At 42.9% G+C, this 15,985-nt stretch overlaps 1 protein-coding gene across 1 annotated transcript in view; it reads right to left on the minus strand.

Moving 5' to 3' along the window:
- Positions 1–1,935: 1,935 nt before the first annotated feature.
- The window catches only part of ASRGL1 (asparaginase and isoaspartyl peptidase 1), a 345,756-nt gene continuing 331,706 nt past the window's right edge, over positions 1,936–15,985 (minus strand). The window contains exon 7 of the mRNA XM_063916789.1: positions 1,936–2,865. Within this exon, the coding sequence (XP_063772859.1) occupies positions 2,651–2,865 (215 nt within the window). The 3' untranslated portion in view covers positions 1,936–2,650. The remainder of the gene's footprint in view (positions 2,866–15,985) is intronic.

A 15,985-nucleotide genomic window follows, 5' to 3' on the forward strand; every position in this document is an offset into this window, starting at 1 on the left:
AAATATCCTTCATTGCTATAATCATGTAGCGGATGGCTTTAGCCATTTCAGGCTGCAATTTTGCATCATCCTCATCGACACTGGAGTCAGAATCCATGTCGATATCTGTGTCAACAATTTTGGATAGTGGGTGCTTCTGAGACCCTGACGGCCTCTGCGCTGTAGGATCAGGCATGGGCTGAGACCCCGACTGTCCCAAGGCATCAGCTTTATCCAACCTTTTATGCAAGGAGTTTACATTATCGTTTAACACCTTCCACATATCCATCCAATCAGGTGTCGGTGCCGTCGGCGGAGACACGTCATTCATCTGCACTTGCTCTGCCTCCACATAGCCCTTTTTGTCAAACATGTCGACACACGCGTACCGACACACCACACACACAGGGGATGCTCTATATGAGGACAGGACCCCCACAAGGCCTTTTGGAGAGACAGAGAGAGAGTATGCCAGCACACACCCCAGTGCTATATGACCCAGGAATCACACAGTAACTTAGTGTTTACCCAGTAGCTGCTGTATATATGATTAATGCGCTAAATTTATGTGCCCCCCCTCTCTTTTTACCCTTTCTAGCGTGAGTCTGCAGGGGAGAGCCTGGGGAGCTTCCTCTCAGCGGAGCTGTGGAGAGAAAATGGCGCTGGTGAGTGCTGAGGAAGAAGGCCCCACCCCCTCAGCGGCGGGCTTCTGTCCCGCGATTTTGTGTGTAATTAATGGCGGGGGCTCATGCATATAACAGTGTCCAACTGTATATATGTTGCTTTTGCCAGGATGTACTTAATTGCTGCCCAGGGTGCCCCCCCCTGCGCCCTACAGTGACCAGAGTGTGTGGGCGCAATGGCGCACAGCTGCAGTGCTGTGCGCTACCTCATATGAAGACAGGAGTCTTCTGCTGCCGATTTTGACGTCTTCTTGCTTCAACCCGCCGGCTTCTGTCTTCTGGCTCTGCAAGGGGGACGGCGGCGCGGCTCCGGGCGACCAAGGTTAGGTTCCTGTGTTCGATCCCTCTGGAGCTAATGGTGTCCAGTAGCCTAAGAAGCGCAACCTAGCCGCAGTTAGTAGGTTTGCTTCTCTCCCCTCAGTCCCACGTAGCAGAGAGTCTGTTGCCAGCAGAAACTCTCTGAAAATAAAAAAACTTAATACTTTCTTATTAGCAAGATCAGGAGAGCTCACTAAAATGCACCCAGCTCTGTCCGGGCACAGATTCTAACTGAGGTCTGGGGGAGGGGCATAGAGGGAGGAGCCAGTGCACACCAGTAGTACTAAATCTTTCTTAGAGAGCCCAGTCTCCTGCGGAGCCCGTCTATTCCCCATGGTCCTTACGGAGTCCCCAGCATCCACTAGGACGTTAGAGAAATGAACAGTGAACTAAGAAAATACCCACTGCATAAATAGTTCAACCTGCCCTTGAAAGGGGATGTCGTTGGCATCCCGATGTACAGGATGCCGGCGGTCAGCAGACACTGGAATCCCTTACGCAAGTATGCTGGGAAGGGTTAGGGTTAGGCTGCGGGCAGTGGGGCGCACTATACAGGTTACAGTTGCAGGATAAGAAATGTATAGTAATGTAAAATGCAATTGAAAATTACAGAGAAAAGAAAAAAAAGAACAGGTGGTTGGAGTGGGTGGAGATAAGTAGGATTGGAAATTAAAAGGACAGAGGAGAAATGGTAGAGTAAGAAGTCCGTGATGCGGCAGTATGGAGAGACATGCAATATAGTCAGTATATAGCGAGTAAAAGTAAAAGGTAAAATAAACAAATAAAAAAAGAGATGCCATGCTTCAAAATGTATGATGACTAAATGCATTAAAACTAAAATGCCTGAAGGAGCCATTCGAGAAGATCCCATTAGATATTGTACAGTAAACAGGTGTACAAATGTACTTTGCAAATAATTTCTCAGCTCTGATGGATCACTATAGTCAAGCAGAGCTTTCACATTATAAAACTTAGCAGATTTTATTTTTATATTTCTATACTCCAATCACATTTGATGATCAATTCTGATATTTTATTGTATTTAGTTAATGGCTGTGAACAATGGGGGTCATTCCGAGTTGTTCGCTCGCAAGTGAATTTTAGCAGATTTGCTCATGCTAAGCCGCCGCCTACTGGGAGTGAATCTTAGCATCTTAAAATTGCGAACGATGTATTCGCAATATTGCGATTACACACCTCGTAGCAGTTTCTGAGTAGCTTCAGACTTACTCGGCATCTGCGATCATTTCACTGCTTGTCGTTCCTGGTTTGATGTCACAAACGCACCCAGCGTTCGCCCAGACACTCCCCCGTTTCTCCAGCCACTCCTGCGTTTTTTCCGGAAACGGTAGCGTTTTTTCCCACACGCCCATAAAACGGCCTGTTTCCGCCCAGTAACACCCATTTCCTGTCAATCACATTACGATCGCCAGAACGATGAAAATGCCGTGAGTAAAATTCCTAAGTGCATAGCAAATTTACTTGGCGCAGTCGCAGTGCGGATATTGCGCATGCGCATTAAGCGGAAAATCGCTGCGATGCGAAGATTTTTACCGAGCGAACAACTCTGAATGACCCCCAACATACAAACGTAATTTTATGTCCCATTTTGTCTCATTGTGGAATAACATTAAAAATAAAATACTGTAAGGGTTTGTATATTATTGTAATTAAAGAGATGCATCAATAGGAACGGTATTGTTTTCTCCTGTATATAGACCAAATTGTAGCTGTCCATCTTTAATGGCCGCCCATGACATCTGCTCGGTGGAAAACTTGGCTGCCCATTCACCAGTGTTGTTAACAACTATAACACCACCGTAGCCATCCACCCTGGTTTTCATGTAGCTTAGACCTGCATCTGCAGCCTCTTCTGTACACATACCTGAAAGAAGACATGGGTAGATCTTATGTCAGACTTTGCACTTGGAGATACTCAATAGAAGGGCTTGGCAGCTAGCACTAACACAACAGTTTATTTTGGTTTTTTTTTGCAGATACCTTAACAAAAGTGTCAGTCTAGGTTTTTTGAATGAAGAAAGCGTAAGAGAGATATTTAAAGTGTTATAAATCTGATTTGTATATACTAATTGTTTTAAAGCAAAATATGATGTAAAATTTTACATTAAATTTGATATATTTAAATACAGGTTGAGTATCCCATATCCCGAAATACAGAATTTTTTGAGTGAGACTGAGATAGTGAAACCTTTATTTTCTGATGCCTCAATGTGCACAAACTTTGTTTAATACACAGTTATTAAAAATATTGTATTAAACAACCTTCAGGCTGTGTGTATAAGGTGTATATGAAACATAAATGCATTCTGTGCTTAGACTTGGGTCCCATCGCCATGATTTCTCATTATGGTCTGCAATTATTCCAAAATACGGAAAAATCCGATATCCAAAATACTTCTTGTCCCAAGCATTTTGGATAAGGGATACTCAACCTGTACTGCAAATAAGAGTTGATGGTACCATGGAAGGAATTCGTTGTAAGGATGTTAAAATCCCCTTGGTATGCAGAGGTTAATAGTATATATATATATATATATATATATATATATATATATATATATATATATATATATATATATATATATATATATATATATATACATACACACACACACACACACACACACATACTTTCATGCATATACACACACAGGGGCGTAATTTACCAAGATGGGAGTTCTATTTAAGATGGGATGTTGCCCATAGCAACCAATCAGATTCTACTTCTCATTTATCTAGCACCTTCTAGAAGATAATGCCTGGAATCTGATTGGTTGCTATGGGCAACATCCCATCTTAAACAGAACTCTCATCTTAGTAAATTTACCCCAAGGTTGAGTAACATTATTATGACCATCTCCTACATTTGAAGGCAGCAGCATGTAGCCAATGAAGTATGTCACGTGTCGTACGCTGTCTTGGTGGGCAAACATCGTGTGCGATAGGCCGTCTGCACACATCATTCGTTGCTGTCATGAGTAAAACGGTCAATTTATCAGAGTTGAAAAAAGGGATCATTATTGGCTTTCGGGCCAAGGGTGGTAATATCTCTAATAATGTGACTCGGCCGTATGTGCGTATGTGCACAACACTAGGATCCTATAAAAATGTAAGGCCAGCTAGAGGCTTGTGCGTTAACCTTTGTTGGATAGCTTTGCTGGTTTAAGACTATCTACAGGAGACCTGTAGATAGTCCCAGCAATGGTTGTAAAAATAGATAAACAAAGAGTGGCTCTTTGTACCATAGTTGTTGAATAAAACATTGGTACCCCACTCTCAATAGCATAAAACAATAAACAGCAGAGAAATGACTGCTGTATTAAACAGGTGACTGTGGACCAGTCATAACTAGGGTGCTGGGCTGTGTCCAATCACCAAGTGGAAAAGCATTGGGTCTCCACTCTCAATGACACAACCATCTACTATTGGTTGTTGACCATCAATAGCCAGCCAATGCAGAGTCAATCTTTGGCTAACAGCAGAACTAGGGATGGCCATTAGTGGGTCATCCCTTGATGGTATAATAATGGTCGATTGCCAAGCATTACCCAGAATTCATAAAGGGGCACTAATCTGCATAAACCACCCAGGAGGACTTAATATTCATAGAAATTTGCATAAAGTTGATTCCTATAATAATAATAATAATAATAATAATAATAATAATAAAGCTCTCCCTAATATAGATAGACAGTGCTCAACACTAGGATCCTATAAAAATGTAAGGCCAGCTAGAGGCTCATGTGTTAATCTTTGTTGGTTAAATTTGCTGGTTTAAGACTGTTTACAGGAGACCTGTAGATAGTCCCAGCAATGGTTGTAAAAATAGATAAACAAAGAGTGGCTCTTTGTACCATAGTTGTTGAATAAAACATTGGTACCCCACTCTCAATAGCATAAAACAATAAACAGCAGAGAAATGACTGCTGTATTAAACAGGTGACTGTGGACCAGTCATAACTAGGGTGCTGGGCTGTGTCCAATCACCAAGTGGAAAAGCATTGGGTCTCCACTCTCAATGACACAACCATCTACTATTGGTTGTTGACCATCAATAGCCAGCCAATGCAGAGTCAGTCTTTGGCTAACAGCAGAACTAGGGATGGCCATTAGTGGGTCATCCCTTGTTGGTATAAAAGCATCTGTAAGATAACCATCAATGGTGACCCATGCATTACTGTAAAATGAATTGCGTGCTACTCGGAGCCCGGTGAGGTTTCTAAGCTCTGTGCCCTAACACTATGAGGGGGAATAAAATCAGTAGCACTGAACCATCGATGGTGGGAAACCATCTGGTTCTTATCTATCGATGGTAAAAGAATTCAACATCGGTCATAGACCATCAATGATTTTGAATGAATAATGGTCGATTGCCAAGCATTACCCAGAATTCATAAAGGGGCACTAATCTGCATAAACCACCCATGAGAAGTTAATATTCATAGAAATTTGCATAAAGTTGATTTCTATAATAATAATAAAGCTCTCCCTAATATAGATAGACAGTGCTCAACACTAGGATCCTATAAAAATGTAAGGCCAGTTAGAGGCTCATGCGTTAACCTTTGTTGGTTAAATTTGCTGGCCTTTTGGCTGAGACTAAGTGTGGTGGTGGGGATCCTTTTGCAGGGCCCCTAGCTGGAAACGAGGGATCGGCGTGTCTGCTTTTCTGCAATATGGCAGTTCAAGGTTGAAGAACACCATTCGACTGGAGGTTGTTGCTGAGATGAGGGATGCCATTCATCTGAAGGAAATTGGACAGGACCTCTTGGCTGATGTGATTGGCGTGGACATCAAGTCTGAAATCTTCTGCATCCAGGACTTTCCTAAGCAAGGCCTGTATGATGTTTCATTTCGAGATTATGATACCTGTATTAGGGTGTTTGAAAAGCTAAGAGAGCGGGAACTCCAGAATTGGAGGGAATCAAGGTCACTCCCTTGTTTTCTTATAGGGAGGTTCCTGTGACTGTGCACCTCTATAACCCCTTTCAAGAGGTCCAGCTTATTGAGAGGTTCCTGTACAGATATTGTACTCACGTTAGGGGGGGTTTCAGGCTGAACAATGTGCTTGGTATCTTTAATGGCAAAGTGAAATTCTTTGTGCGTTTTAAGAGGTATGAGAAGGGGATTGGGGGTATCATGCACCCTCCTGCCAATTTCACTGTGGATGGGAGCAGAGGCTTTCTGTTCTATCCGGAGCAACCCCTGTATTGCAGAAAGTGCTTTGACTATGGCCACAAGCAGGAGGATTGCAAAAAGAAATTCTCTTGCTGCAGGAACTGTAAAAAAGAGGGACATATGGCTGGAGATTGTCCTGAGGCCAGAACCTGTGACCTATGTGGGCTAGCGGGACACACCTGTAGGAATTGCCCGGGGTCGGCAGAGTATCAGGCGCAGTATGGGGCACAGAATAGCGATGTGCCTGCGGCTGCCCTGGGGCTCGTCAATGCGCCAGGTGCTCTTTCTGTGTCAGGTGCACAGGAGCACTGTAATGGAGCGCAGGTCCGGAGCAGAGAGGAGACACTGCATGTGGAGAGCAAATAGCCGCAAGTGTCTGTGCAGGTTGCGGTGTTTGAGAGCCCGCTGGCGGCTGTGATCGCGGCAGGTGGGAGCGCTGAAGATCAGTGTGTGAGCGCAGCGGCTGCGAGTAAGAGTCCCATTGTGAATATTATCCAGGATGAGGACACTAACAGCAGCTCTGGCAGCCTGCGTTTGAGTGGCAGGGTGCTGACAATAGCCAGTCCTGAAATCATGTCAGAGTCGGCATCTGAAGCCTATGGATGGGATAGGGAGAATTTGTCTGATTCTGAGGAGTCTCAACTGGTGCGCAAGAATGAGGAGCAGGAGGGTGCGGGTTCTTGCAAAAAGAAGCCACGTATGGCTGTTTCTGAGCCTAATTACGCAAAGGAGGATTTTGCTATGGACCTGAGTACCAGTTCCAATTCTGGAATACAGCCGGAGGGGTCTTTTTTAGGGGTAGGAAGAGGAGGTGGAGGAGGCAAAGATGTGATGGAGGTATCCCAATCCGGTGGTCCTGGATGAAGGGAACTCTAAGATTCAGGATTAAGTATGCCTCCTGGTTTTTTTCCTTCAGCCAACCACACATTGGCTATAGGGTCTACAAATTCCAGACCTATTAAAAGTGCGGCTAGAAGATCTGCTGTGCTGGATGAGTTATGGTCCTATGGGGATGATATTATTTGTTTGCAGGAGGGTGGTTTTGAGGGGTCTTTAAGGAAAAAGGAGGGTAATTTTGAAAATTGTGTTTGGTCTGGGTCTAGGTGTAATAAAAGTGATGGGGTGGGTGTTTTGATTAGGAATAGGGAGGTGGTGGTAGAGAAAGTTGTTGAAATAGAAGCGGGCCGCTGCATTTTGTTAATTTTGGTTTATAGGGGATGGAGGTTCAGATTAATGAACATATATGCTCCAGCTGTTAAAAAAGATCGAAAGGTCTTTTTTGAGAAGATTAAGTTTTTTTATTCCAGGAAGGATTCCTATTATCTTAGTTGGGGACTTTAATTGTGTTATTAATAAGGGTATAGGTTTTGGGGTTGGGGTGACTCAAACTGATGTTACGGGAAATCTGTTAAAGCAGATGATTGATGATTTTGTGTTGACGGATGTCGTTGATTTATGTAAGATAAGACCGCCGCCAGTAACGTACTGGGCGGATAGTGGGAGGTCTGCCTCTAGGATAGATAATTTTTTTATTTCGAAGGGGTGGGAGGGAGTGGGTATAAACAAAGGAAAGTTGGGTTCTCAGACCATGAATATGTTCAATTCGTTGTGGAAGGGAAGTCGGATGTGAGGTATGGGCGTGGGGTATGGAAGTTGAATAGTAAATTGTTGGAAGATGAGGATGTGAGAAAGAGTTTTAAGAGTATGTATGAGAGGTGTGTGTGTAGGAAGAGTGAGTTTGAGAATATTTTGTGTTGGTGGGACTGGGTGAAAGAAAGAGTGAAAGTTTTTTTCAAGAAATGGGGATGTAGATTGGCTCAGAAGAAAAGGAGAGAGTATGAGGATGCTAACAAGAGGTTGCAGTATTTGTATCGTTTGAGGGATTTGGGTGTGGATGTGTGTGATGAAATTATGCATGAAAGGGAAGTTAGGAAGAAACATATGTATGCGAGAGGGAGAGAATTTGTGTTTAGAGCAAAAGTTGAAAAGATGGAGAAGGATGAGACGTGTTCAAGGTTTTTCTTTAAGAAAGTGTGTCAGGGTGGGAAAGATATGAATAGTGTGATTGGGAAAGATGAGAGAGAGGTGAGTGGTAATGATATGATGGGTTTAGTTGAGGATTTTTACAGAGAATTGTATAAGAGGAGAGAATGTGATAATAGTATGGTGAGTGAAGTGTTAAGTGTTCTGAGTGATAAGGTTAGAGAGGATGAGAAGGAATGTTTGATGTGTGATGTTAGTATGGAAGAGGTGAGAAAGGTTCTGATGTCTGCTGGGAGGAATAAAACTCCTGGGATGGATGGTTTGTCTGTGGATTTCTATGTTGCTTTTTGGGATGTAATTCAGGAGGATCTTATGCAGGTTTTTAGGTAAATGTGGGAGAATGGTTGTGTGAGTGGGTCTATGCATGAAGGAGTGGTTGTGTTAATTCATAAAAAGGGTGATAGGAAGAGACTGGGCAATTGGAGGCCAATAACGTTGTTGAATGTGGACTATAAGTTGTATGCGAAGGTGATTGCGGATAGAATGAGGAATGTTGTGGATCAGGTGGTGGGTGAGGAACAAGTGTGTACTGTGCCTGGGAGGAGAATAGGAGATAATTTGGTGTTATTAAGGGATGTGATTGAGGATTGTATGAGGAGAAAGAAGAGATGTATGGTGTTAGCATTAGATTTTGAAAAAGCGTATGATAGGGTGTTGCATGAATTTATGTTTAATGTGTTGGTGAGGATGGGTTTTCCTGGTATGTTTGTGGAGAGGATTAGAAGTTTGTATGCGGGTGCTGGTAGCAGTGTGTTAGTGAATGGTAATGTGAGTGGAAGGGTTACAGTTGAATCGGGTGTTAGGCAAGGGTGTCCGTTGTCTCCTGTGTTATTTATATGTGTGATTGAGCCTTTGTTGAGGATGATTGTGAGGGATAAGGTGGTGAGGGGTTTTTTCATTCCTGGGAGTGGGGGTAAGGTTTTTAAAGTGATGGGATACATGGATGATGTAACGCTTGTGTGTGAGAATGTTGCGGCTTTGTCTAGAGCTAAAATGTTGATTGGTTTCTTTTGTAGTGCATCTGCGTTTAAGGTTAATTGGGATAAGAGTAAATTTAAATGTTTTGGAGATAGTAGTGTTAAGATAGAGGGTGTGGGGTGTGTGGAAGGGGGATTGAGAGTGCTTGGGGTTAAGTTTGAGGATGATTTGAAAGGAAGAGAGAGTTGGGATGAGTGTGGGGAAAAGATTGTTAGGAAATTGAATTTTTGGAATCTGCGTGAGTTGTCTACGACGGGAAAGGTGTTGGTGATTAAAAGTGTGATTTTACCATTGTTATTGTTTGTGTCTTGTGTTTTTCCAATAAGTGCAAGGAATTTGCAGAAGATTAATAGATTGCTGTTTTTGTTTGTTTGGGGATGTAAGATGGAGAGGATGAAGAGAGAGAATGTGATGAAAACTAGAGGTAAGGGTGGGATTGATTTTCCAAATATTGAGGTTTTTTTGGGGGTGAATGGCATTGTGTCTGTGATTAGGATGTTTGAGAGTGACAATAAAGCTGCTTGTATGATGAGGTATATGGCTGGATGGATGTTGTGTGATTTGAGGAGGCCTGTGGCTTCTGTTTGCCCTGGTTGGTATTGTGTGATTGAGAAGTTTATTAGGAAGTTTGGTTTGAGTGGGCTGAGGATGATTGATTTTAAGGAGAAACAGAAAGTGTTGAAGATGTTGAAAGATAGAGAGAGTATGTGTAATATTGATTGTCTGAATGTTGTGGAGGTGACTGAGGTATGGAAGAATATGAGTGTGAAAGGTATGACTAATCAGCAAAGAGACAATGGGGTACATTTACTAAGATTCGTATTTTCCAGAATCATGTCCAAGTTCAATCACGAATGACATCGACAGTGTAAAATTGCAACTTTTTGAATTGATTACGATGGATTTACTAAGCTGTCGTATTCGGGTTTTTCTTTTCTTCCGATGTCGATGTCATTCGTGTTTTTTTACCTATTTTTACGGCAGTGATTAGCAAAACACTGCCGTTTTTTTTTACAATCAATCTCGGCCGGATCTGTGTGATCCGTGCTGGGGTTCTTATTTTTTTTTTTTTTAATTAAACAATGTAAAATCCAAAAAAAAAATGCGTGGGGTCCCCCCTCCTAAGCATAACCAGCCTCGGGCTCTTTGAGCCGATCCTGGTTGCAAAAATATGGGGGGAAAAATGACAGGGGTTCCCCCATATTTAAGCAACCAGCATCGGGCTCTGCGCCTGGTCCTGGTCCCAAAAATACGGGGGACAAAAAGAGTAGGGGTCCCCCGTATTTTTAAAACCGGCACCGGGCTCCACTAGCTGGACAGATAATGCCACAGCCGGGGGTCACTTTTATATAGTGCCCTGCGGCCGTGGCATCAAAAATCCAACTAGTCACCCCTGGCCGGGGTACCCTGGGGGAGTGGGGACCCCTTCAATCAAGGGGTCCCCCCCCCCAGCCACCCAAGGGCCAGGGGTGAAGCCCGAGGCTGTCCCCCCCCATCCAATGGGCTGCGGATGGGGGGGCTGATAGCCTTTGATGTAAAAGAAAAGATATTGTTTTTAGTAGCAGTACTACAAGTCCCAGCAAGCCTCCCCCGCATGCTAGTACTTGGAGAACCACAAGTACCAGCATGCGGCGGAAAAACTGGCCCGCTGGTACCTGTAGTACTACTACTAAAAAAATACCCCAAAAAAGACAAGACACACACACCGTGAAAGTATAATTTTATTACATACATACACACATACATACATACTTACCTTAAGTTCCCACGCAGGTCGGTCCTCTTCTCCAGTAGAATCCAAGGGGTACCTGTTGAAAAAATTATACTCACGAGATCCAGGGGTCCAGGCTCCTCGGCAAATCCAGGGTTAATCCACGTACTTGAAAAAAAAAAAAAAAACGGTGTCCCGACCACGAACTGAAAGGGGACCCATGTTTGCACATGGGTCACCTTTCCACGAATGCCAGAAACCCACTTTGACTTCTGTCTAAGTGGGTTTCTTCAGCCAATCAGGGAGTGCCACGTTGTAGCACTCTCCTGATCAGCTGTGTGCTCCTGTCCTCACTGACAGGCAGCACACGGCAGTGTTACAATGTAGCGCCTATGCGCTACATTGTAACCAATGATGGGAACTTTCAGCTCAGCGGTGACGTCACTTTAGGTCAACCGCAGGGCAGAAAGTTCCCATCATTGGTTACAATGTAGCGCATAGGCGCTACATTGTAACACTGCCGTGTGCTGCCTGTCAGTGAGGACAAGAGCACACAGCTGATCAGGAGAGTGCTACAACGTGGCGCTCCCTGATTGGCTGATGAAACCCACTTAGACAGAAGTCAAAGTGGGTTTCTGGCATTCGTGGAAAGGTGACCCATGTGCAAACATGGGTCCCCTTTCAGTTCGTGGTCGGGACACCGTTTTTTTTTTTTTTTCAAGTACGTGGATTAACCCTGGATTTGCCGAGGAGCCTGGACCCCTGGATCTCGTGAGTATAATTTTTTCAACAGGTACCCCTTGGATTCTACTGGAGAAGAGGACCGACCTGCGTGGGAACTTAAGGTAAGTATGTATGTATGTGTGTATGTATGTAATAAAATTATACTTTCACGGTGTGTGTGTCTTGTCTTTCTTTGGGTATTTTTTTAGTAGTAGTACTACAGGTACCAGCGGGCCAGTTTTTCCGCCGCATGCTGGTACTTGTGGTTCTCCAAGTACCAGCATGCGGGGGAGGCTTGCTGGGACTTGTAGTACTGCTACTAAAAACAATATCTTTTCTTTGAGAACAAAGGCTATCAGCCCCCCCATCCGCAGCCCATTGGATGGGGGGGGACAGCCTCGGGCTTCACCCCTGGCCCTTGGGTGGCTGGGGGGGGGGGACCCCTTGATTGAAGGGGTCCCCACTCCCCCAGGGTACCCCGGCCAGGGGTGACTAGTTGGATTTTTGATGCCACGGCCGCAGGGCACTATATAAAAGTGACGCACGGCTGTGGCATTATCTGTCCAGCTAGTGGAGCCCGGTGCTGGTTTTAAAAATACGGGGGACCCCTACTCTTTTTGTCCCCCGTATTTTTGGGACCAGGACCAGGCGCAGAGCCCGATGCTGGTTGCTTAAATATGGGGGAACCCCTGTCAATTTTTTCCCCATATTTCTGCAACCAGGATCGGCTCAAAGAGCCCGAGGCTGGTTATGCTTAGGAGGGGGGACCCCACGCAATTTTTTTGAAAAAAATAAGCACTTTCCCACCCCTTCCAACTGATATACATGCACGGATCTCATGGATCCGTGCATGCATATCAAATCACGAAAATAAAAATCAGGTCTGTTTTTTTTTAGCACTTTTTTACGAGTTGTAATTTTTCACGGCAGTGTTTTGTATTTTTTGGCTTTGCACTTCTTAGTAAATGACCGAGATTCATACTTAAACAGCCGCGTTTTGACCGATGGTGTATTCATTCGTAATTTTTTACCTGAACTTGCAAAAAATTACGAATGCCCTCATCACTGCCGTGATTAGTGCTTAGTAAATTACCGAGATGACACTTTGTTGAAAAAACGGCATCTCGGTCAAAATCGGGAGCTTAGTAAATTTACCCCATTGTGTGGATGGGGATGCATGGGATTTTGCCAGTGCGTGAGGTGCTGAAGAAGCGTGATTTGGTGCGGGTGGATATGTGTCCGAGAGAGGGGTGTGGTGGGATTGAGTCTATTTTGCATTTATTTTGGAATTGTAAGTTTGCTAGAAAAGTATGGAAGGGAGTGGGTGGTGTGTGTAAGGAAGTGGCAGGTATTGATATGATGACTTGGAAGGTTGTTATGTTTGGACTAGGTGCGAGTGGTAGAGTGCAAGCGAGATTGTTATGGTTAATTATGGTATGTGTGAAAGAGGTGTTGTGGGATGCTAGGAATTTATGTGTGTATAAGAGAGAGTATTTGGCTGTGAGTGATTGTGTTAGAATGGTGCTTGGTAAGTTGTATGTGTGTTATTTGTAGGATTGTAAAACTGGTGGTGGATGCTCGGATGCAGAGGGGTATTGGAAGACTAAGAAGTGTAAGCATGTGGTTAGTTATTGATTATGGAGGGTTTCTTTGGGGGTTTATGTAGTTGTATAGTGCTTTTTTGTTGTGAGATCATGATTTGTGATATGTAACAAGTCTGAAGTTACTTTGCTTGTTTATGTTGTATATATCTTTTTGTGACTATTAACCAGATGATGAGCAGATTTCAAGGCTTGGGCGAAGTGATTGTCTTTTGATAGTAGTGTTGCCTGAAATCTAACCTGAATGGTTAAAAAAAAAAAAAAAAAAAAAAAGACTGTTTACAGGAGACCTGTAGATAGTCCCAGCAATGGTTGTAAAAATAGACAAACAAAGAGTGGCTCTTTGTACCATAGCTGTAGAATAAAACATTGGTACCCCACTCTCAATAGCATAAAACAATAAACAGCAGAGAAATGACTGCTGTATTAAACAGGTGACTGTGGACCAGTCATAACTAGGGTGCTGGGCTGTGTCCAATCACCAAGTGGAAAAGCATTGGGTCTCCACTCTCAATGACACAACCATCTACTATTGGTTGTTGACCATCAATAGCCAGCCAATGCAGAGTCAATCTTTGGCTAACAGCAGAACTAGGGATGGCCATTAGTGGGTCATCCCTTGATGGTATAATAATGGTCGATTGCCAAGCATTACCCAGAATTCATAAAGGGGCACTAATCTGCATAAACCACCCATGAGAACTTAATATTCATAGAAATTTGCATAAAGTTGATTCCTATAATAATAATAATAATAAAAAAGCTCTCCCTAATATAGACAGTGCTCAACACTAGGATCCTATAAAAATGTAAGGCCAGCTAGAGGCTCATGTGTTAACCTTTGTTGGTTAAATTTGCTGGTTTAAGACTGTTTACAGGAGACCTGTAGATAGTCCCAGCAATGGTTGTAAAAATAGATAAACAAAGAGTGTCTCTTTGTACCATAGTTGTTGAATAAAACATTGGTACCCCACTCTCAATAGCATAAAACAATAAACAGCAGAGAAATGACTGCTGTATTAAACAGGTGACTGTGGACCAGTCATAATTAGGGTGCTGGGCTGTGTCCAATCACCAAGTGGAAAAGCATTGGGTCTCCACTCTCAATGACACAACCATCTACTATTGGTTGTTGACCATCAATAGCCAGCTAATGCAGAGTCAGTCTTTGGCTAACAGCAGAACTAGGGATGGCCATTAGTGGGTCATCCCTTGTTGGTATAAAAGCATCTGTAAGATAACCATCAATGGTGACCCATGCATTACTGTAAAATTAATTGCGTGCTACTCGGAGCCCGGTGAGGTTTCTAAGATCTGTGCCCTAACACTATGAGGGGGAATAAAATCAGTAGCACTAAACCATCGATGGTGGGAAACCATCTGGTTCTTATCTATCGATGGTAAAAGAATTCAACATCGGTCATAGACCATCAATGATTTTGAATGAATAATGGTCGATTGCCAAGCATTACCCAGAATTCATAAAGGGGCACTAATCTGCATAAACCACCCATGAGAACTTAATATTCATAGAAATTTGCATAAAGTTGAATCCTATAATAATAATAATAATAATAATAATAATAATAAAGCTCTCCCTAATATAGACAGTGCTCAACACTAGGATCCTATAAAAATGTAAGGCCAGCTAGAGGCTCATGCGTTAACCTTTGTAGATTAAATTTGCTGGTTTAAGATTGTTTACAGGAGACCTGTAGATGTCCCAGCAATGGTTGTAAAAATAGATAAACAAATAGTGGCTCTTTGTACCATAGTTGTTGAATAAAACATTGGTACTCCACTCTCAATAGCATAAAACAATAAACAGCAGAGAAATGACTGCTGTATTAAACAGGTGACTGTGGACCAGTCATAATTAGGGTGCTGGGCTGTGTCCAATCACCAAGTGGAAAAGCACTCTCAATGACACAACCATCTACTATTGGTTGATGACCATCAATAGCCAGCCAATGCAGAGTCAGTCTTTGGCTAACAGCAGAACTAGGGATGGCCATTAGTGGGTCATCCCTTGATGGTATAATAATGGTCGATTGCCAAGCATTACCCAGAATTCATAAAGGGGCACCAGTCTGCATAAACCACCCAGGAGAACTTAATATTCATAGAAATTTGCATAAAGCTGATTCCTATAATAATAAAGCTCTCCCTAATATACAGTGTATGTGTATATACATACATATACATACACATATATACACATATACAGGTTTAGTGAGATAGTGAAACCTTTGTTTTCTGATGGCTCAATGTACACAAATTTTGTTTAATACACAAAGTTATTCAAAATATTGTATTAAATGACCTTCAGGCTGTGTGTATTAGGTGTATATGAAACATAAATGAATTGTGTGAATGTAGACACACTTTGTTTAATGCACAAAGTTATAAAAAATATTGGCTAAAATTACCTTCAGGCTGTGTGTATAAGGTGTATATGTAACATAAATGCATTCTGTGCTTAGACTTAGGTCCCATCACCTTGATATCTCATTATGGTATGCAATTATTCCAAAATACGGAAAAATCCCATATCCTCTGGTCCCAAGCATTTTGGATAAGGGATACTCAACCTGTATTATAATATATATATATATATATATGATGAAAGAAACGATGTACAGGTGCGCTGGTGTTCTTTCAATGGAACATTCACAGTTCACAGGTGGTGAAACCCTGTGCTGTTGGCACTGGTGTAATGAAAACCGCAGCAATTCCCCAGAGGCTCAGAA

Source organism: Pseudophryne corroboree, chromosome 4, assembly GCF_028390025.1.
Source record: "Pseudophryne corroboree isolate aPseCor3 chromosome 4, aPseCor3.hap2, whole genome shotgun sequence".
NCBI classification, from domain to species: domain Eukaryota; kingdom Metazoa; phylum Chordata; class Amphibia; order Anura; family Myobatrachidae; genus Pseudophryne; species Pseudophryne corroboree.